The sequence below is a fragment of the Dioscorea cayenensis genome, chromosome 7, assembly GCF_009730915.1.
Source record: "Dioscorea cayenensis subsp. rotundata cultivar TDr96_F1 chromosome 7, TDr96_F1_v2_PseudoChromosome.rev07_lg8_w22 25.fasta, whole genome shotgun sequence".
NCBI lineage: Eukaryota > Viridiplantae > Streptophyta > Magnoliopsida > Dioscoreales > Dioscoreaceae > Dioscorea > Dioscorea cayenensis.
Genome location: NC_052477.1, coordinates 10848764 through 10871675, shown reverse-complemented (window position 1 = coordinate 10871675; position 22912 = coordinate 10848764). Strand labels below are relative to the sequence as shown.

The 22912-nt window shown below is 36.2% G+C and overlaps 3 protein-coding genes across 4 annotated transcripts; all 3 read right to left on the bottom strand.

Moving 5' to 3' along the window:
- Positions 1-1907: 1907 nt before the first annotated feature.
- On the bottom strand, positions 1908-2453 carry LOC120265657 (splicing factor 3B subunit 6-like protein). The gene has a single exon (XM_039273609.1). It carries the CDS (start codon positions 2256-2258, stop codon positions 1986-1988), a length of 273 nt encoding a protein of 90 aa, XP_039129543.1. The 5' UTR covers positions 2259-2453; the 3' UTR covers positions 1908-1985.
- Positions 2454-4092: 1639 nt separating this feature from the next.
- LOC120264531 lies at positions 4093-6221 on the bottom strand. 2 transcript variants are annotated; one of them, XR_005537459.1, is made up of 3 exons: positions 5437-6221; positions 4219-4587; positions 4093-4126 (listed from the first exon to the last, which is right to left on the bottom strand). XR_005537459.1 is itself a non-coding variant. In XM_039272350.1 (3 exons), exons 1-3 carry the CDS (start codon positions 6029-6031, stop codon positions 4549-4551), a joined length of 546 nt encoding a protein of 181 aa, XP_039128284.1. In that variant the 5' UTR covers positions 6032-6221; the 3' UTR covers positions 4133-4548. The 2 variants fall into 2 exon arrangements, 1 of the variants encoding a protein (XP_039128284.1); XM_039272350.1 differs by lacking the exon at positions 4093-4126 and having other exon boundaries at positions 4133-4587; positions 5437-5708; positions 5797-6221.
- A 275-nt stretch (positions 6222-6496) lies between these two features.
- LOC120265070 (putative disease resistance protein RGA3) lies at positions 6497-10571 on the bottom strand. Its single transcript, XM_039272989.1, has 6 exons — positions 10384-10571; positions 8695-10286; positions 8445-8630; positions 7806-8286; positions 6964-7627; positions 6497-6541 (listed from the first exon to the last, which is right to left on the bottom strand). Exons 1-6 carry the CDS (start codon positions 10569-10571, stop codon positions 6506-6508), a joined length of 3147 nt encoding a protein of 1048 aa, XP_039128923.1. The 3' UTR covers positions 6497-6505.
- Between the last annotated feature and the right edge of the window lie 12341 nt (positions 10572-22912).

Sequence of the window (22912 nt, the reverse complement as noted above, 5' to 3'; positions counted from 1 at the left end):
GACATCTCATGTTGTACCATTCTGTGTGTGTTGAGTTACAGCGTATTTTTACTATATTAATAACCCAGTTTTTATTGTTTGCACTTAAAGATGTTCTGAGAAAGCTTGAATCCTGGTTTTTTTTGTAGACCAAAAAAGCTTAGAGCTAAAGAAAAGGAAAAAGAACAAGAACTAAGAAACATAAAACAAAAGAAGAGTTGGCGATTGATGCAGAGGTCTTCAATCCATTTTGGATCGTCAATCCATTTCGGACAATCCAATCCTCTGAAGAAGAGAGAAAGATGTGGGTTGCGGCTACCATAAGCAGCTAGTTCATCAGCAATGGAATTCTCTCTTGGAAAGGATTTCAGCATCAGTTTTAACTTTTGAATCATCACATTTGATCCCAGGCGATGCAGGGGTGAAGGTTTTGAATTAGCTGTGCAATCCCAGGAGAATCACAGCAAATTTTAAGAGAATGATAAGAGATGAAGCAGAACATATTTCAGCCTGAAATAAATGAAAAGGAGAGAAAAAGAATAGGGTGCAACCTGCTTTCTGGGCTAAACAGGGTTCAACCTGCTTTATGGGCTTTCAAGCCATGCATCATTCACAACAATTATTAACATCTTTTGACAATAAGCAGAACAATTGGATGATATCACTTTACATAGCTGTGTGATACATCACTTTATATTGCTATAAAACCAGCCACTATGTTAATGATGCACAACCAAAGGCAATCGATGACCGCAATTTCCAAACAGAAGCCTGGTTTAGCCTTGAATAATAAGTACTATTTACATTTGAAAGCAATTGATACACAGAAGGAGTAACAAACTTCAAACTCTTACTACTTAACTTTCAACTGAAAATGCTGCAAAACTGATGTATGCTGCTTCACATTAAGAATTTGAAAAAAAGACTGCCAAAGGAAATGCTAACATCATAAATTGATGTTTTACATGCATCTGAAGTTAGCTCCTATGTAAACCTTCTTGTGAATAGGTAATAATTAGAACCAACTCTTTTCATGACATGCTGAACCACTTTCTACATCAGACATCAGCATGTTCTACACAATCATCCAAGCATCATAAACAGTGCAATCAAGGATTCCTCACTACACACAAAAATACAGAAAAAGATGCAGCTCACACAGGATTTCCAATATATTTTGCAATAATGAAAAATCTCCATTACTGCAACATATAAATTTACCTTTCATTCAATTAAGAATTAAGATGCATCAAATTTACATCTTTTTAAACAAGTTAACCAAACAGGAAAAAAGAAGAAGAAGGATTTTCTTCGGTCCTGTCCAGCTTCTAAACTTCTAAGCAAAAATATTACTGTACATATAAGCTCATACCTTGTCGCTCAGAACATTAATACTTCAATAACATAGTAAAAGTGTTCTCATTAGAGGTTGGTATTTCAAACTCTTACTACTATAAATGATAATAGTTTCATCCTCCTTTGTTTCATGTCATAACTTAAGAACTTCATAAAGAGGCCTTTGTATTCCTCAACCGTTCACCAAAAACCCTATGTTCCACATACCCCCTAGGTTAACATACATATCCTTAAAAGAAATTATCCTCCAAATATACACAATCTATACACAAAATATACACAATACATCTCCAACAATGGCTATCACTAAGATCAAATACTACCCTGATAGTCAAGCCAATAGAACTCACACTAAAACTTCTTGTCAAACAAGATTGCAATCAAATCACCAATCAATCAAACTAGATTACATAATATATATGTATATATAGCGCAACAAAAAAAAAACATCAAATTTGGGAGTTTTGTAAGCAACCACAAAACAAAAGAACATGCTGACAATTCATCAAACAAGTTATGGCATTGCAAAACCCAAGTAATAAAAACAAGAAACTTGATATAATCCAAAAAGAGTCACCAATACATCAGTCAAATCCATTCATTATAAGAGATATACAAACAAAAGAGTGGCAGAGAGACCAACCAAACTACTACTTATCTTTGGATGATAGCCCATACTTCTCTTGCATCTTCATGATCTCTTCTTCCTTCTTCTTCGTGTCCTGCTTCTTTGACATCTTGGCTTGCTGGTAATAGAGGACAATGAGGTAGCGATTGGCAACGTTGAAGCCGGAGAGATGGTTGACTGCGGTCTTGGCGTCATAAATGTCCTCGTAGACAACGAAGGCTGTGCCGCGAGTGTCCTTGTTTGTGCCCAGCCGGATCTGGCGGATTGCTCCATATTTGCCGAAGATATCGTACATCTCCTCGCTGGAGATGTTGAACGGGAGGTTGCGCACGTAAAGCACACGGTTCACCTCCGGCGGAAGCCGAGTGTTCCCCTTTCTCAAGCGATTGATGCCTTTGCTCCTGACTAGGGTTAGGGTTAGGGTTAGGGTTACGGTTACGGTTCCGGAGCAGATGAGGAATTAACCCCACCCCCAAACCGGTGCATATTGTTATACAAGGTTTATGTGCCCTAATGAGGCACTGGAGGTCACGGGTCTTTTCCTAAATTACTCTAATACCCTTCCTAAGTATTTTACTATTTAGAAGCTCTTTTCCATTGAAACTTATACATTCTTTAAAAATATAATCAATTGAATATCTATTCTTTTTTCAAAAAAAAAAATGAAAAACTTATTTATCCTTTCTTACAAAAGAAGAAAAAATAATAATAACAACTAAAATTTCAACTGATTAAATAACATTATTGTTCATTTTGATGACATTTTAAATATAAAATATATTCTTTATAATTGCAGAGAATTTAATGACTGTATTTATTCTTATTATTCTAAAATAATTTTCTAAAAGTATGAAAATAGTAAAAAAAAAATAATTGGTCATGGTTTTGTTTGGGAGTATGAACAATTATTTTAACGAAATCAGTTTCTATTAATTAAGATCTTTTCAAATTTATTTTTACCACTAACCTAATGCAAAAACTATAAGAGACACATAACATATATATCTATGGCTATATGATACGTATGTGTATAAAAGCATAATTAATCCTAATATATACATGTGCCTTTATTTTGTTTGTGCAAAATTTCAAACATGTCCCTCTTAACGGGGATAAACACTTTACGGAGGAGATCCATGCTAGATCAATAGTTCACTGGCACACAGAATATTTTTAATGCTAACTGGATAAGGACCAAACAGACCTCTTTATTGTTTTCTCTCGGCTTCCTTCTCTATTAAAATGACGTCATTCTGATTGTATTGCAAACCTCCATTTGGATGTTGTGAGTTATTCTCTATATTTATGACAACGGAGCTGAAATAACATGGTCACAAGTACAGTACAATCAACAATACACACCCTTTGTAATTGATTCAGTAAACTGAAGAGCAATAAAAAAATCATGTTCCAATTTAACATTGGCAAACTAGTGCAAAAGGTAGTAAGCTAGAGAGAAATCAAAAACATGTTTAATTTTCAACATTCGAAAACTAGTGCAAAAGATGATACAACACATAACATGTGATAATGTCTTTTCATCTGCAAGGAATGAACTTCCGCTTGATTCTGATAATACATAGTTGCCATCAATTCCAAATCCTTGATATAAAAAGCTGAGGCAGGAAAACAAGTGGCAATTGATTGATATCTCCAAAAACATCAACAAAGAGCTTAAAAAGTATTTCAGGAATCCTTTAGTTCTTCAACACGTCAAGTTTTTGATAAGTCCCTGGGCATTTTGCTCAGTCATGGCCATAATCAGACACAAACTTGCAGTTGAGAATTGACAGCACATTCAAACAATCTTTGAGTAAGAAACTCTAAATTCTTGAACAAAGAGAAGCGAGAATCAGGTGTGCGCCATTTTTCTCTAAAAATGAACTTTGGTCAGTCCCTGCACAAAACAATGCACTTCTATAATTAGTTGATCTTCAATGTTGTAATTCTCCAACATTTTGCAGAATATGTTCGCTGATGGAACAATTACCTCATGCATATTCTTGGAGTGGGCCATGGCAGTGCTTGTTTGGAATCCAAAAGTAATGGAGAAGTTACAAGACAAAGGCGAAGACGGCGGATGGAAAAATGTTCAATGTTAACCAAGGAGGATCCGAATAAGATGTGCTTTTAGAGCATCATCAAGGACACTGAGTTGGAGGGCTACAAGATTACCACAAAAACAAAAGTGATAATCAATGTGACAGCAATATGGAGGTATCTAAAATCTTGAGACTTGCTCAAAGAGTTCATACCGGATAAATTTATGAACAGTGATTTAGATTTCAGATGACATGATTTCGAGTCTCTTTCATTTGGTGTTGGGCAAAAGGAGGAATGCAGTTGCCAGTTTCCAGTTGCCACAGTTGAATTTACTCTTGCAAATGTTGTACATCATCACTTTGGTTAGGAAATGCCGAATGGATTGAGTGCAGAGGATTTGAAAGGATTCAGACATTTAACTCAGTTCCCATGACTTGTTTAAGTACCAAAACAATTCCACCCACAGGATTATATTCAGTGATAAAAGGATTGGAATGCTTCAGGGAAGTTCTATCATTAAGAACCATCATGTGCACAGAACACTAGAGTTTCGCTACATTGATCACAAAGATGCATCTTTCCTGCATCAAGTGGTTACAAAAATTTCAAAACAAAGGTTTATTTACAGTAAATTCCATGGATTAAACTCACATATTAATATTAGAAGAAAAGCAGACAAATTATATTTTCATGAGCTATTGATTAATTGGGAAATTGATTCATCTTGAGGAAGCAAAATAAAGAACATATTCACGGATAGAAGACTCCATGCACCGAATTTGCTAATTGAACCAACACTTGGAAAGGATACTTTTCAATATCATTCTGATTTCGCCTTCATGTTGGGGGCTCATTCTTGAACCCAAAACAATAAGAAAAGAAAGCAAAAGAAACAAAATCAACAAGAGCGCAAGACATGGGAAAGAGAACAATAAAGCTAGGGTGATATACCAACACTAATGTCAGCATATATACATCAACCCATTCTATCGAAGTTTCTAATTTGGTTAATTTAAAAAGGCAGTTTGCCTTCAAGTTTGAATACATCATTGGAATAATTAGAAAATACAAAAAAAGATTGTAAAATAATCATTTTATTTTATTTTCTATGTATCCTATTTTTTTACATCCAATGAAGTACGGAAAAATATGTCTGCCATTTCTTCCTTCATTCTCTAAATTCAAATATTTCACAGAGGGCACTTAGTCAGCACAATGATAAGAATACTGACTCACATTAATTCTAATTAACATGTTGCTTCTATTGGCAAAAAAATGCTAAGCATAAGGCACATGATTCAGGTTTGAAATGAAGTGATAAAATAGATAAGATCTTTGTTTAATTGTTTATTTATCAATTTAATTAGATATGATAAAAATACATTTTCAAACAACTAAGACTAGAAAAGAATATGGGGGAAAATTGGTACCTTGGTATTAGGCTTGTTGATGTAGAAATATATGAAACATGCAATAGAACAAATGAAAATTGCTGATAGAAGGAAAGGAACCCTTCTGAGAAACTTGTTTCTCCTATTACTGAACATGAGATAGTAGAGAGAATGTGGTAATAATCTCCTCCAGGCTTGCATAATTATTCTCCTATTACTGAACATGAGATAGCATTCATAGATTGTCATTTTCATGAGAGTAGGAAGAAGCGGTTGGAGGCCTTCTGAAAAAGACTTCAGCCCTGGACAATCTTCAATTAACAGAGTTTGAAAGGAAGTGAGGCCTTGCGTCATTAATGAAAGAAGTGATAAGACAACATCCTTCAACTCCATTATTACCTCCTCGAGAGAAACCATCAAAGACAGTGATCAACACAAAAACAATAGTAATCATCAAAGCAAGAGTCATGATAGTGAGGGAGTCGAATTCTTGGGCTTTGAAGTTCATACCAGAGAGATTTATGAACAGTTGTTTACACTTCTGATGACATGATTTCAAGTTTGCTGAAAGATTTGTGGAGGAATGCAGTTTGTGGTTGCCACAATTGAGTTTGCTCTTACAAATCTTGTGCATCACTTTGGTTGGGAAATGCCAGGTGGATTGAGAGCAGAGGATTTGAAAAGGATTTGAACACTTGCCTCAGTCCCATGACTTATAAATATGAATACTGATCATAATGCTTGAACAATCAGATTGATTGAGAGAAGTTCTATGAATAGGAACCACATCAGGTGTACACACCACAATATTTTAAGTACATTATGGAAAAAGATGAATATATCCTGCACCAAATAGTTATAAATAATGTACTATTCAACAAAAATTAGATTTCTTTAAGCTACTAGTTAAGAAACAACTTGCCTATTCCGATTGAGATTTTTGGGTGCTTTCATTGGATTATTGATTCATCTCCAGGAAGTAATATAAAAGAACATATATATTTACAAATCGGACACCAAGAATTAAACTTGCTAATTGAACTGATATTTGGAAATAATATGCTTTCTTTTTCATTCTGATTTTCAGACTCCTGTGCTTTTTTTGTCTTCATGTTGGCGGGATATACCAAAACTCTTTCTCATTCTTGGAAAAGATAAAAAATAAAAACTTATAAGAATGCAAAACATGGAAAAGGAAACAATAAAACTAGTGGTTCACCAAAAATATATATACATATTTAAGATTATGATAAAAAAAAGCACTAACTTAACATAGTATAGAAAAATATTTTTCACTATTTAAAAAAAAATTAGAGAGAAGGCTTACTAATACAGATTCCAATTAAAAGATGATTCTATTGACAAGAAATGCAGAACATAATCCTTTTTAAAAAAATGCCGAACATAATTAATCTTCATATTATAGGTTTGGAATGAGTTAACAAAGTAGATAATATTATTCTCTTTCTGTATCTCAAGAGAGATAGGATCAAATATATTTTCAACAAACCTAAACAAAGAGAGAATTAAAAACAAAAAATAAAAAACAAAAGGAGAAAGTGGCACCTGGTTATCAAGTTGGTTGAAAAGGAATTTTATGAAACAGGCAATAGCACAAATCAAAATCGCTGATAGAAGGAACCAATCTGTGACGATGCACTTCAAAGCTTGTTTGGCACCAATACTAATCTCATTAGGAACTTGAATTATCTGTTCTGGCTTTGATTCTAACTCCGGCTCTTCTCCTATTTGTTTATCTGAGATGGTAGAGAGAAGGTCATAATAGTCTCCTCCAGGGTTGCATAACCTCTCTAGCTCAGGGCATTTTTTGATTTTTAGTTCTAGTTCTTTTAGAGTAGGAAGTAGTTGTTGGAGGCCTTCTGGGAATGACTTCAGCGCCTGGCAAAATTCAATAGATAGATACTGAAGGGAAGTGAGGGCTTGCATCCCGTTGGATAGAGACACCAGCTTGGGACATCTAGATACTTCTAATTTGGATAGTGAAGTAAGGTGTCCCATTTCTGGTCCCAAAGACTCGATGCCTCGACACCTGTTAATACTCAAGGACTGGAGTGATGTGGGACACGTGGGCAATTCTCTCATAGAATCACATTCAAAAACTTCAAGACTCTTCAGAAAGGGTGGAACAGAGTCACCTTGTGATGATACACCAGTAAAATTCTTGCAAGAACTAATTGTCAGATCATCGAGGAACTTCAAACTTTTGTAACTTGTCAGGCCAGGACACCAGCTTTTCAAGCGACTTCACCTCTAGTCGTCTTAGAGATGGAAGGTTTTTGCAAAACCTAATGCCAATGATAGCTGATTGCAGTTGCCAATAATCAAACTCTCAAGTGATGACTTCATCACCCTTTATCTCCTCTTCAACTTCCGATAACAAAACCAACTTGTCAGTACAAGACTTCATACTCAAACTCTGAGAAGATTCCAAATGCTTGAAGAACCTTCTTACTTCAGACACGAGAGAGATTTGTGTCTCACAGAATGATTGATTAATGTATAACTCCTGGAGAGTTGGAATGGATGGCATGGTTGTCAACTTGGGGCATTCTGTAATATGCATCTCAGTGAGGCACGGAAACAAGCACAGATTTGCTTCTCTACCCTCCTCCACACACCACCCCTCTAGGTTCATCATTCTATATAAACTCAACTCCTTCAATGCAGGGAATGATTGCAGAGCATTATTGCCTCTGCTGTTGTTAATAATGTGTTTGATGCCATCCATGCCACTGATACTCAGATATGCAAGACTGGGTAATGTCTCAAGTGGAGGGAGTTGCTCACATTCTATGCATTCAGATAGTTCGATGCGATGTAGATATTGGAATTGTTGCCTTTCTCCCATCCACACTGGAAATTGTTTGCCTGGATAATAACTAACTGTAAGTTTTTTTGTACTCCACTGGGAGGTTTCAACGCTCCAACACCTCCTCCGCATTTTTCCATCAAATAATATTCATCATCATATTTCCAACTTAAATTATCCCAACTTAAGTTTAATGTGTGAATAAGTTGTTTGTTACCCAAATTAGCTTTTCTAGCCTCATCCGCATTCTTCACCTTCTGCAGATTATACAAAGCAAGTTCACCAAAAGGATTCAAGGACTTTAATTGTCCTATATTGTTCTCTGCATCATCTCCCACAGTATATTGTGTTAATGTTTTCAAGTTCTGTAATTGATTCAAACCAGCAGGTAATGCCTTCAACGCTGGACAATAACCAGGGAAAAAAAGGTGTCTAAGACTGTTCATGTATGTTATGCTCTTGGGAACCCTCGGAAAGTTTATAACAATCATGGAGTTTCAATGTCTGCAGATTAACCAACATACAAATGGATTCCGGTAGTTTCCCAATAAGAGTATAAGAAATATCGAGGTATCTTAGATGGTGCAAATGCTCTATTGATGCAGGCAACTCATTAATGTTTGTGTGACTCAAGTCGAGCACCCTCACCAACTTCAACTTTGGCAACACACTTAAGTCTCTTCTACAATATAGCACAGTATGGATGATGGAGCAATCCCCTTTTTCACAATTTTCATCAGCATATAAATTCCAATGACGAGCTTTTATTGGGATTTTGGGGGCTGCAGTGCTTTTCAACAATGGGAAGAAGCATTCATTTTCCATAACAAGTTGTGCCAGATCATGGATGTGACCATGCATCTTACACACTCTTCCTTTTTCCAATGGTTGAAGAGAACAATCATTTTGTAAAAGAGATCTCCTTATCAACTCAGTGAAAATCTCTCGCCCTTCTACTTCCATATCAGTTCCTTCTTGAGATGGAATAAACCCTTGAGCCATCCAAAATTGAATCAGCTGCTCTTCCTTAATATCGTGATCCTTTGGGAATATGGCGCAAAAGGCAAAACATTTCTTTAACTGAGTAGGCAAATCAACATAGCTTAGCCACAGCTCTTGTATGATTTCATTTTGCGTACTTTGTAACTTCCATGTTTCAATATTTTCCAACACGGCCTGCCATTCACTTTCTTTGCTCTTGTAATGCATGAAACTCCCCAATTCTTCTATAGCAAGTGGTAATCCTTGGCATTTATCAAGAATCTGCTGACCAATCTCCACCAATTTTGGCAGTGGCTTCGGTGCACCTACAGCAAATGCTTTATGTTCAAATAAAACCCAAGAGCTTTCTTCTGATAAACCCCTTAGAAAATGATGTCTTTGTGCACCCATCAGTCGAGAGCATTTTTCATTGCGTGTGGTCACAAGAATTCTGCTTCCTTCTCCTCCATCGAGCAACATGTTTCTAAGTGCATCCCACTTTTCGAAATCTTCATTCCATACATCATCCAATACCAGCAAATATCTCTCCTGCCCCAAGACATCTCGCAAATCCTTCTGCAGCACCTCCATGTTTGTATGATCATAATTTTCCCCAGTAGCTGTATGTATGATCCCTCGAGCAAGCTTCAGCACGTCAAAATCATTAGAAACACATACCCATATGCATTGTTTAAAATGATTCTTGACCCTTTCATCTGCATAGACCAACTGAGCAAGTGTAGTCTTACCCAGACCACCCATACCGACTATAGAAACCACAGCCACTTTCTCATCAAAACTATCACGGATCAGCATATGCACTAGCTTCTCTTTATCTTCATCTCTTCCAAAAATAACTGGCGATTCGTCCACATATGAATAGGTTTGAGGCCTGTTCTTCAAAGGTTTGTTGTTGTTTTCAAGAACCCTTAATTTGAACTTGCCCATCTCCTCAATAAGCTCATTTATTCTCTCATTGACGTTACTGAGCTTCTTCCCCAGCTGAAGTTTAAACAAGAGTGGGTTATGATCAAGAGAAAAAGAATTCACGCACCTTGCTTCTTGGGCGACCATAAAGCTGTGCCTTGCGCTGGATGACTAGTTCATGCGTCTTGGCCTCGTCAAGGATGTCTTCAGCATCATAGACCGCATCTTTGAGCAGCAAAAGCCAATACCTGACAGCCTTGTCCGTCAACTGCCTTTCCTCTGCATCTTCAATAAGCGGTTGGATAAGTAGTAAGGAGTATTGGAGCATTTGAAGCTGCTTATAAACTCCAATCCAAATGGGTTCCAGAAATTGAAGGGCGTGAGGAGTGGATAACTCCTTGATCATCTCCAAGGCGTTGGAGAAAACTCCGGCCATTGTGTCCGTTGAGCGAGAGGTGATTAGAGTCACAGCTGAGATCGTGTGGCAAGTACTGTGGAGGCACACTAGGGCTTCCTTCCTTTTTTTCTTCCCCTTCTCTTTGTGAAACTTCTTGGAAAGATCGTTTGAATGAATTGGGAGCACTGCTTTTATGGGTAAAAAGTCTTCCTTCCGCATTACCTTCAACAAAACAAAAGACCGTCAAAGCATTCAAGTTGAGATCACATAAGCAGATATGCCCAACCAATGATGTCAAATGGGTCGGCCCAGCATGGGGAACGGCCCAGACTGGCTGCTGGTGCCATACCGGGCCGGCCAGCCCTTTTTTTAACATACACAAAAAATCTCCACCAAAAATACTTTTAAAAATATATATTTGTCAAAAAAATTTATTGTTTAGTTATGTGATATTTTACAAATTGATATATATATATATATATTGCTTTTAAAATTAGCCACTTAATTTTTTATTTTTTTTTATAAATTAGTACATATACTCTTTAAAAGATTATAAACTTAGAAAAAATATTTACAAAATGTTATTGTTTCTCTCTTGCCATTATAAATTGGATTACATGATAATATTTTTCTTCTCAAAAAATTTATTATTCGGCCTCTTGTTTTTATAAATTAGTATATATATTATAAAAAAATATTGTTAGGAAAAATATTATGAAAGTCTATTATTTTTTTACCTCCACTTTTACTTTGTCTCCTAATAAATTGTTTTGATCCCCTTGTGCCAAAAGAAAAAAAAATGAATGGCTCTATCCCTAAATGTTTTTTTAGTTTATTCAGCTTCTCCCTATGGTTGAGTGTCTTTTTCTACACAAACAAGATTTTTAATGTTACTATAGACATTGATGATGTTCTTGCACTTCCCACTATGAGAAAATATTAAGATTATTAAATTCTTCAAGAATTATTACTTACATAAAAATTAAATTCAAGCCAAGAAGTAGAACTAATATTAGGGTCGGCTTGTTTGAGGGTGTTTGAAATTACATGTAATTATAACATCAGTATTTTTTTAAAAAAACCGATGTTTGTTTGGGGTATTTGCAAATCCAAGTGTAATTCTAAATAGCCCTAAACCCACAATCGCTTGTGTTTTTGGATTACTTTTCAAATCTATCGTATCATCGAATACAAGTAATTGAAAAGCACAAACAACCCTCGTCCTTTTTCTAAATCCAGAGATCGTTCTTCTTCTTCGAGAGTGTCTTCATCCAACGTGGGTTGGGCAGTTGAACGTAACCACCTTGCCGCCCTTTCATCCAACAGATCTGGGAAGTGAAAGTCGTCCCCTCGTCGGCTTTCATCCAACAGATCTGTGCTCTTCTCAGCCCCATCGCTATTGTGCAGTAAAGGCCGTGCTCCCCATCGAGGCAGTGAACGCCGCCCCATCGTTGTGCTCTTCTCCTATCTCATCACCGTCTTGTCTCGTTGCCGGAAGCGCAGCAACAACAAAAACAAGGTGTGGGTCTCTCTAGTTTGTGTGTTATCTCACTCCAGACCTGGAGAAATCTTGGATTTTAGATACATAATACTCGAATTTAGGGTCTTCATGGGCACCATCCTTTTTTTTGGTGTTGGCCCCTTGTTCTCTATACAGTCTATACTCCCTTGCTCCTTGCTATGTTCATGTGTTTTTTTATGGATGGTTTTTTTCTATTTGTACTTTTTTTAATGTGATCATACACATCTCTAGTGGAGGAGCTCCTCTGGTTTATTAATTTTTTTTAAAAAAAATTATTTTATCCTTCTCAATGAGCATCGTTAATTATTTTTATATTCCTTTAGTTAGTGTTGAAGATTTATGTTCCTTTAAATAAATAATCTGTTGTGATCTGCGCTATGGTGCTCTGGTGCTCTGCATTAAATTTTCTGATGTCTTTTGTTTAATTTGATTATAAGCAATCCAAAAAGAATGATTACAAATAAAAAAGCTGAAACTAATCATGAGTGTTGTAGAGCATTAATTTTGCCCAATTTAATGGTTTGTGCGTAAGCCTATCATCTGCCAAAATTTAGAAAGATTTTTTTTTAATAAAGATTTATGTATTTGGTTTGTAGAATTAAATATAGAAGGTTATTCTAGCTCTAGAGTAAGGTATATATGAAGGCTAGCATTTGTAAGCACATCATTTCACTCTCATAATCTTCCTTGAAAGACCAATGATTTTTATGTCTCCTTTTGTAACCAGTTTGAACCGTATACAAGCTTTAATTAAATCACTCAAAACAGAAGTAATATGAACAGAGAAAAACTTGTCATGACTTGATGTAACGGATATCTCATGCATGCTTATTAATTATTTGAGATATACAGGAGAAAATTATAAGAAACACTCCTAAAACTACACTAATTACAAGCTTTATTCATCTCATCATGGAAAAGCCTCGCAAATGCTCCTCTCTAACAAGTCTTCTAGTAATTCTAACACCACTTTGTATTGGTTTTTGAAACTGGATTTAACTTTACAGGTTAGTGTATTGAAGTTATTTTTTCTTGAGCAAATTAATGAGAATATATATACGGAACATATTAATGAGAATAATAAATATTTATTTTTTGTTAAAAGTAATTGCTTTTTAACATGAGCAAATCTTGCATGATTGTAATTATGGCAACAATATCACAATAATGTCAATTTGAAACTAACTTTTAACTATTATTTTAGATGGATCATAGCAATGGTGTTGATGAATTGTACCTATTACAAATAACAGTTTTAGCCGTGACCTATGTTGTAAGTTACATGTGCACAACAAAAGACAGAGAATTTGTAGAGAACCGTCCCATGAGAGACTACATATAAGGGAAACATATTTGTTTAGGTTGGTAAATGGGAATGATGCCACTAGTATAAATATGGTTCAGATGGACAAATTTAGATTTTTTTTAACCTTTGCACGATACTACGTGCAAAAGGTCACGTGAGTGATGTCACGCCCCGACCCGCGGGCCGTCCAGTGGCAACCGCCGCGACAACCCGAGGAGGGACACCCACCACTCAACCCTCGAGTCCTCGCAAGGCTTACAAACTCCTGCTAAATAACAAGACCACAACAAAGATACAAGGAAGTAAAACTTTCACTCAGAAAATCAACTGAGTTACAAAAGACATATAAGTCACAAACACGGAGTTAAGGACACTAGTGGATCCACTGTAATTATACCATGCAATAAACAAAAACCTGACTCGAGATGCAAATTATCAAGCACTTATCCTCGCTACGATGCCCCTAAACCACTAAAACCTGGAAGCGAGGGAAGGGGGTGAGTAACCAAAGTCACTCAGTGAATGGGTTAGTACAAATCTAAAAGAATATCAAACCAAATTGATGCATTTCAATAAACACGTTTTACAATAACATAAATGAACTGGAAACGTTTCACATTTGCAACACAATATAAGTGCAAGATATGAAACCTTGGTATTTAACAACCGAAACATAGGTTCTTTTAGTAGTATAGACAAAGCATCAACATGTATAAAACAAATGCATGGACATAAGTTCTCAAAAATGAGTAGAAACACCAACTTAAACAAATAAAATTCTCGATATTCATAAATCCTCAATTTTGCATGATACATGTTTGAAAGTCAATAAAATATAAAACATGCTATGCAAGAGATCACACTTCGAATATACCAATTCCAAAAAAATATGATTTTTCTCAAATACTAAAATTCTGTCTCGATCAATTAAGCAATGGCCTAAAAACACTCTCCAATACTAGCCGTCGTTGGGACTAAGTTGAGAGCCATCAAGGTCTTCGCACCATTGACGTTGGCCCACCGGGTCTCGTGATGGTGACCCAAGAATCTCGATGTATCATCCAATCGTGGGCTCTACACTCCCACCTGATCTGGACAAATCAACACTCATGTCCACCACGCCACCTCTAAAAACTCGTCCGTGGGGACCCACTCATCGCGATGAGTCGGGCCCTTAGCCCGCGTCACCATCCAAAACCATAATGTAGATGTAGCAATAATACAATCTGTATAAATCATATCACAGGGTCCTTATCCAGGACAAACATTCACATATCAGAAATAAACATTATTTCCACAAAGCCAATGTCAAAGGCATAACAATGCATATAAAATTTCATAAAGCATTCCGATCTTGATATGCCAATATGTTCAAAAACATTTTCTGCCTAAATGCCAAGAATAGCTCAATTACACGTGAAGTTTTTCAAGTTGATTGAAACATTGCTTTAGACAATAAAAAACCAACTAAAAATTAAATACAATCGTAATATCCATAATCCAGATGAACATGACATTCATAAATGAAAAACCCTTTTTATTTTTTTCATAACCATAAATATCAAAAAGTATACTTATAAAAAGTGAAAGGTTTTTACAAATCATTTTTAAAAGCATATGCCAAAAGTGTAGAAAAGAAACATTGAGTTTTGAAATACAATAAAAAGTCATCAGAACAAACATGGCTTTTGGTCTAGTTAAACCTTAAGTTACTTAGGATCGTTCTAGCTTTCTCTTTCATGCACTCACTAAGTTTTCCTTCAAGTACAAGATTAATCCCCAAAAGTCTAGTCAACCACAACATCCAAGTCTTTTAAAAGTCATGAAAATGTGTTCATCTCATCACATATATTTACACATGCCAATATATATATTGATCAAATCCTACTTTACACATCATTAGGTATTTACTTTCACAAGTCTTTACTATTCAACCCTTTCTTATACTCAATCATATCTTAGATCCTTATCATGGTGCCATTACCTCAACATCAATATTTACTTCATCTATAATAATCTCATTGTCAAAATACTCAAAAGTTGACTATCTCCTCTTAGGAGCATTAAATCAAACTATTATTAGAAATTCACAAGAATATTTAGTTTTGCAATCTAGCACTTGTCACATAACTCAAGCTGAACATGTCGTCTCTCATGGAGACGCGCACACTAGTCGATGATTTCCTTTTTCTTAGAAGATGTTTCGCCACCTAGACACAAGCAAAGAACCCAAGAAGCAATCAAAACCAAACTCAGAATCAAAATGCATGTATATGCGATGTTACATGTCAGACATGTAACACTTGCGTTCTAAAGCAAAACAATGTCATTTTGGATCCAAATGAACTCAAACTGGAGAAAACCTAGTTCTAATAAGTCCAATGAATGAAGGGCTTCAATTTGGATCAAAGAAATACAAGAAAAGGCCAAAGTGTTTCTGTACTATAGTAATCTAGTTCGCTACAGTACCAAGAACTTGCTACAGTAATCAATAACGCACTACAGTAAATCAAGCTCTAAAAAAATGGTTTCTCGCTGATTTACAACACCAAATCATGAAAATTCTTGACAAACATATACCCAAACGAATCACGAGATCGAGAGCTTCGATTTAACCCTAAAAACAACCCAATCCATGGGGTATTTCTAGGTTTCCAAGGTTTTCAAAAACGAGAAAAATACAAAAGAAAAACCTTGGATCGAGGCCTTACCGCACTCAAGAGCTTGAGAGGAAAAACTTTGAGGCTTTGATTCGAAGAAAACTCGTCGGAGAAATTTTTTCCAAAATCGGAAACTCGATCGAAATGAAGGAAATAAGAAGTAGAAAAAAGAAAAAGAAGGGAAGAAGAGTATAGAAGGTTCGGGATGCTACAGTGTCAGAGCTACAGTACTTTGGGCTACAGTAACAGTTGCTACAATACTATTTGCTACAATGCTTTCTTTTTTTTTTTCTCAAATTACTCTTTTGCTCCACTAACAAAAGAATGGAAACAAGGATCCATATGAACGAATTGCCCCCGGTTTTTGACAGGATTTCGCACATAACCCACTGCGCAATCAAGTAAAAATGGTACTAATGCAAAACGCCCATTTTACCACTAATACATGCACAGAAATCGGAAAAGGCCCGAGGTAAAAAATCAGGATAGGATATCACAAGTGATACATTACACGTGACTGTGGAGGAACAATTGCTTATGTTTCTACACACTATTGGACATAATCAGTGCAATAGTATTACTGCCTGCAATTTTTTAAGATCAAGCGAAACGGTTAGTAGATACTTCCACCATGTCTTATTTGCAATCGGTGAACTACGGCATGACTACATACGACCACCACGTATGCAAACACATCCATACATAGTAGCGAGGAGGACATTATACCCATACTTTAAGGTATCCTTATATATATATATTAAGGTTAATTTTAACATAATGCACTGGATCTTAGGATTGCATTGGGGCTTTGGATGGAACACATATTCATGCTTCTGTCCTGACATCTAAAGTTGCAGCATTTCAAGGAAGAAAACCTTACCCAACCCAAAATGTCCTTATAGTTGTAGATTTTGACTTACGTTTTACTTATGTGCTAGCTGGTTGAGAAGGTTCAGCACACGATGCTTTAGTGCTTCGTGATGCTCTTAAACGACCTAATGGACTAAAGGTCCCGAAGGTACATAGAGTAGTCTTTTTTTAATAAAAAATGCCCCAGAATAAATTAAATTCTAAACATTAATCTTGTTCTTATGATTTTATTTTTGATTATTAGGAAATTATTATCACTTGAAGGACTTTGGCTAGAGGACTCCTCAAAATGCCAAAGAGCTTTTTAACTTGAGACATTCATCTGCTTGTATCTCTGTTGAGCGTGCCTTTGGTTATTTAAAATGGCGCTTCAAAATTTTATCTTCAAGGCCTTTTTTCCCATTTAAGACATAGGCAGAGCTCGTGTTGGCATGTTATGTTTTTCACTGCTTTTTCAATTACAGCTAACCAAACGCATCCTTAGAAGAAAAATAAATACCACCAACATATTTCTTTCTAATCATATTTACAAGATCAACTGCAGATTTATATTTGACAGATGTAAGCTAAATTAGAAATGTGACTATTACAACACATCACATTATATACATTATGCATTTCATGAAGCAAATAATGATTATTATCTTTATAAAAAGAATGATCAAGTCTCATATATTCATCATAACAATAAATTAAACAAAAAGTACTATCAATTTTACAATGCAAGGCAAATATCATCAATAAAATGGGAAGAGGTTCAATTTTTTCAAATAGTTTTTAAACTTTACTTCCATGGCAACAACAATATGATCACTCTTGTATTTTTAAAAAAATCTTGCTAATAAAATATGATTGATTAATTTGTTCCTAAATATAAATAATAATAATAATAATAATAATAATAATAATAATAATAATAATTTTTTTTAACACTTTTCTAAGTCTGCAATATAAAAAAATTATTTTATTTTATTGATCTATACCAACAACGTCTCCTTCAACAAACTTAATCAGCAAAAATAATTTAAAATCATAATTTTATTAATTTGTATAAAAAGCAGTTGTTTTCAAATTAAAGGAAGCTTAATTTTTGTGTTTTTTCACATTATCCTAAAGTGTTGGAAAAGTTCCTTAATTCACACATTGAGAAAGTTGTTATACGTTATATTGGGGTTAATTTTTGGATAGGTTACAGAACTTTGCTCATTTTTCAATTTGATCACCATACTTCAATTTGTATCCAATCAGTCACCCAACTTTAATTTCATTTCATCAGGCAGTCACCCAGAAAATTTTGACCCCTAATTGCTGACGTGGCCACCGAAGAATCCCAATCATTCTTACATGCTCATGTCATATATCTCAAGTGGCATAGTGACTCAGCAAACTTATGCCTTGTCAGCAAACTAATGCCATGTCCGCCCAGGCAGTGTTTCTCTGCCTCCTCACCGACCTAGATAGCCTTCTACTCCCTCGGAATCGTCTCTTCGGCCACATTCCTCCCACCATTGCTGCTCTTTGTTTCATCAATACTCTTGATCTCTCCTGCAACTTCCTCACCGGCTGATTCCGAGTCAAGTCTCTTGTGTATCTCAACATCTCCTCCAACCGACTCAACGGAACCCTACCATCATCCATCGCATCCCTTCCTCGCCTTGTCTAGATCTTGAATCTCTCCTCTAATCTCCTCTCAGGCAGGATTCTGATGGAGTATGGTGAGATACCAGCCGCAAATCAGCCTCGACCTCCACCACAATAACCTCTCAGGTGAGATCCCTCAGTTCGGCGCTCTTCTCAACCAACAACCTCTCAGGTAACAAGTGGCGAGTGTAGCTGTTGCTGTGGCTGCTACAATTGTTACATGCTAGAGATTAGAGGATGATGAGCGCTCAAAGATGTGCTCAGCCATGGCTTCCGCAACCTAGCTCTTAGCATCACACTATATAGAGATTTCGAAGCGGGTCGGAGCTGAGTGTGAGAGAGTGGACTCTACTATTAGATCAATAGTGGATGTGAGAACCCCTGGGGATCTCATGGCACTCATTGCGGCTGCAGCAACAGGTGGATAATAAAACGGTAATGGATTGATAGATTGATAGATTAATAGAACTTTCTTACGATCTTTAAAAGAAAAAAAAAATGTAGGATGAAAATGATGGTTAATGTCTAGTTTTGATGACAACATTGAAAGGAGCAACAACATTGAATATGAGAATGCAATGAGAATCAAGGAACAATGCAGCAGTCATCCCTTCTGAGAAGAAGCCAGTGTGGAAGCCCATGTATCTGGTGCAAAGTAAGATTACAACTTTGTATATTAATTGGTACTCTGATTTTATACATGGTGTTTAGAATTATTTTTTCCTTCCAGGTTCCCTGCACTTGAAGAAAGCATCAATCTACATTAAAAAAAAATCACAGGCACAAAAATTAATTAAAATGCAATTTTTTTCTCAAAATACTATTAATGGTGGGGGATAAAAGAAGGAAAATACTTTTGTTTCAGGTCATTGTGAAGCTCAAAAGCAAACATCTTGGAGGTGCCATGTCAAAGAGGAAAAAGAGTAAGTTCAGAATTGAATAGAGAACAATTACAACAAAAAAAAAAAGAAGCCTTAAACTGAAGCTTTGAATTGGCTGTGTAATTTTGAGTTGATGTTGGCCATATATGATCAGCAATTGTTTATGGGACTTACGATGAGGTCTCATCATGGTGTAGCACACCACCGCAACAACAATCGGGTGATACAGAGAGGCATTGGTTTAGTTTGAGAACAGCTGAAGGCCTTGTTGAGTTTTAGGAAAAGAGAAAGCCGGCTGTTGCTTTGACGATTCTAGTGGCGATGGTAGCGGCTGCTATTATGCATGGTTGTGGTGGTGCTCCAGTGGCAGCTCCGGCATAGGAGAGGAGAGGAGGCGGAGAAGACGAGGTACGTCGCAGTAGATGAAAGGTTCATGATGGAGCTGGAGAAGCTTCTCCGAGCCTCGGCGTATGTTGTGGGGAAGAGCTGTGGAGGAATTGTCTACAAGATGGCCGCGCGACGTGGAGGAATCTGGCGGGATCTCCAGTGATGAGTGGCGGCAGCAAAGGGCCTTTGAGGAGGAGGCCATGGTGCTTGGAAGGGTAAGATGTTGTGATATGGAGAGCTGCTGGCTTGAGGTGTTCGACGAAATGTCTCTAGATTATCCGATAATGTAAAACAATCATTCAAAGATTCAAAGCATAAAGTGGGAGACAGAGGAAAATCTCAGCCAATCCAAGAAGTCCATTAGCATTTGAATATATATATATATAACTACAGCATGTAGACACTTAACTCAGCGACTATTAGGGCGAGACACCAAAACGTTCTCCTATTGGTCCGTCCGTAATCTTGACTCACCCAACCATTGGACCAACCCAAACACCCGAGATTCAAACATTAAAAATACTAATATATCAAAAAGGTTTCCAACTACTTAAAACTACCCACGTGGCTCGAGTATCCATGCCTCGCAATCTCTGAACACAATGGTTCTCCATCCTCTCCGTACTGACACCATGCTAGTTTGCTTCTCCACTAGCGCATTTTCGACCTTTTCCCCCACACCACACGCCTCACTTGCTCACCATGTAATACCCTGAACCTTTAGATATCTGTTGGAAAATATATTCAGGGTATTACTACAGATCGATAAAGAATTTTCTACGAGTAATCTTGTTGAGAAACCCCAAGTGGACAGAACAAGGACTTAAGTGTAAAAAGTTTTTAAAAAGATTTTTGGGTTAAAGAGTAATAGAAAAAGGATTGATATAAAATATTTCTGAAAACCAAGGACTGAAAGGTAAGGCGGTAGGGACCTTTTTGAAATATTGTGTTATACTTCAGGGACCATTGGATAATTTTTAAAAGGACCTTTTGAGAATACTATTTCATAATTCAGGGACTATTTGTGAGTTTTTTTCAGGGACTCTTTTTGTAAGAAATTATATTTCTAGGGACTGAAATTGAATTTCAGCTGAATCATAAGTTGGAGAAAAATCTAGAGTTGATGGTCTTCTTCATCTCCTTCTCATTCATACCGCTACAGTAACCCGGGAGAGATTAAAAAATGAAAAATGAAAATGAAAAGAAAATGGGAGGCTTGAAGGAGTTTGGAGCTTTGGAGAATCTTGGGAGAAAGTTCTAGGAGTGTTTGCATTGCTTGGTAAGAGTTTTTATTTGGTTGAAATAATGCATGATATTTTGGTTGAAATGAACTTGAGCAACCATGCTAAATCTTAGCTTGTTTTTTTATGAGTTTAGCTTGGTTTTTGAATGGTAAAAGCATGGTTTATTGTTGATTGATGATGAATACTTGAAGTTGTTTGGAAAAAAATCTAGTATTTGAGTTGAATTTTGTTTAAAAATGGAGGATGAGATTTTTCGGTTTTCTTTGTAGCGTTCATTTGTAGCCAAGATTAAAATTTGGTTTAGTTAATTAAATTGATGATTATGATGATTAAGGTGTTAATGATGATTGTTGGATTAAAATGGGTTGAGTTAGTCCAATTGATTTGATTTGATCAAACCAAGTTGAATTGATTTGGTTGGTTGAGTTGAGTTGATTTGGTTGAGTTGGGCTTGATCAAATCAAGTTGAGATGGGTTGGGTTTGGTTCAGTTGATTTTGGGTTAAGGGTTTTGGACTGAACCAAGTTGGTTCAATGGATTTTGAATAAGAATTGAGTTGGTTCAAGCTGGTTCAGTTTGATTGAGTTTGGTTCAGTGGAATTAAGCTTGGTTCAGTGCAATTGAGCTTGGTTCAATGGAATTGAGATTGGTTCAGATTGGTTTAGCTGTGTTTCGTCTAAATTGAGCTGGTTTAAATGCAATTGAAGGCCAGTTGGACTGTGCAAGGTTGGATTTTAACCGATTGGAGTGAGTGGGCCCAATAGAGAGTCTATTATTGTTTATAGTATTTTATTTTGGGTTTAAATGTGTTATTTATTTTTTATATTATTATTCTTGTTAGGTGTTGTTCAGTCTTGGGAAGGAGTTCCAGGTCTAGCAAGGAACCCAAGGACACTGGAGTGAGTTGGTAGTGGCTATTATTTAATTGATTAATTATTATTATTTTGAAATAATTGTTTAATAACTAGTATTTTTGGAAATAATTATTTAAGTATTTCATTTTATCATGTTTAATTTGCGTATAAGATTAAAAATATATGTATATTTACTTTGCCGTTGATGTTCTCGACAATCGATATGATACATCGGTTTCAGTATAATTATACATATTTGTGAATAGTGAAAAATACGTGTATATGTGATTTAATTATTCAATTCATGTATTTATTTTTCGATGGTTATATATGCTTTTGATTTGGAATGATTTGTGAAATCATGTGAGGCGTTTTTAAAATGTTTTACCGACAATATTTGTGGAATTGGTTTTCATTCTCGGAATAGGAATGGTATCGTGGATCCCGGATTTTCTCGGTTTTATCGTTGTTATACTTTTTGACATTTGCTTTGTGGAAACGATGTTTATTTTCGTGATGTGAATGCTTGTCACGGATAAGGACCATGTGATGTGATTTATCTGATTGTATTATTGCTACATTTACATGTTGGTTTGGATGGTGACTGACGGGCTAAGGCCCGACTACTATCGATAGTGGGTCCCCACGGCCAACCTTTAGAGGTGGCGTGGTGGACCTGAGTGTTGATTTGTCCAGATCAGGTGGGAGCGTAGAGCCCTGATTGGATGATACATCGGGATCCCGGAGTCACCACACGGGACCGGTGGGCCAACGTCAAGGTTATGAAGACCTATGGCGGCTCCCAGACCCTAGTCGCGACGGGCTAAGTGGGGAGAGAGTTTTCAGTCATGGAATTGAGGAATGGTTTTTATATTACTTGTTATTTTGGGTCTGTGATGAGGTGAAAGCCGATACTGCCGCTCTTAGGGAGGCGAGTCTCTCACAGACAATTTGGACTTTTCCTAGAAAATTGATTTGATATTGATTTGTGATGAATTTATGTTTCAAAAAGTTC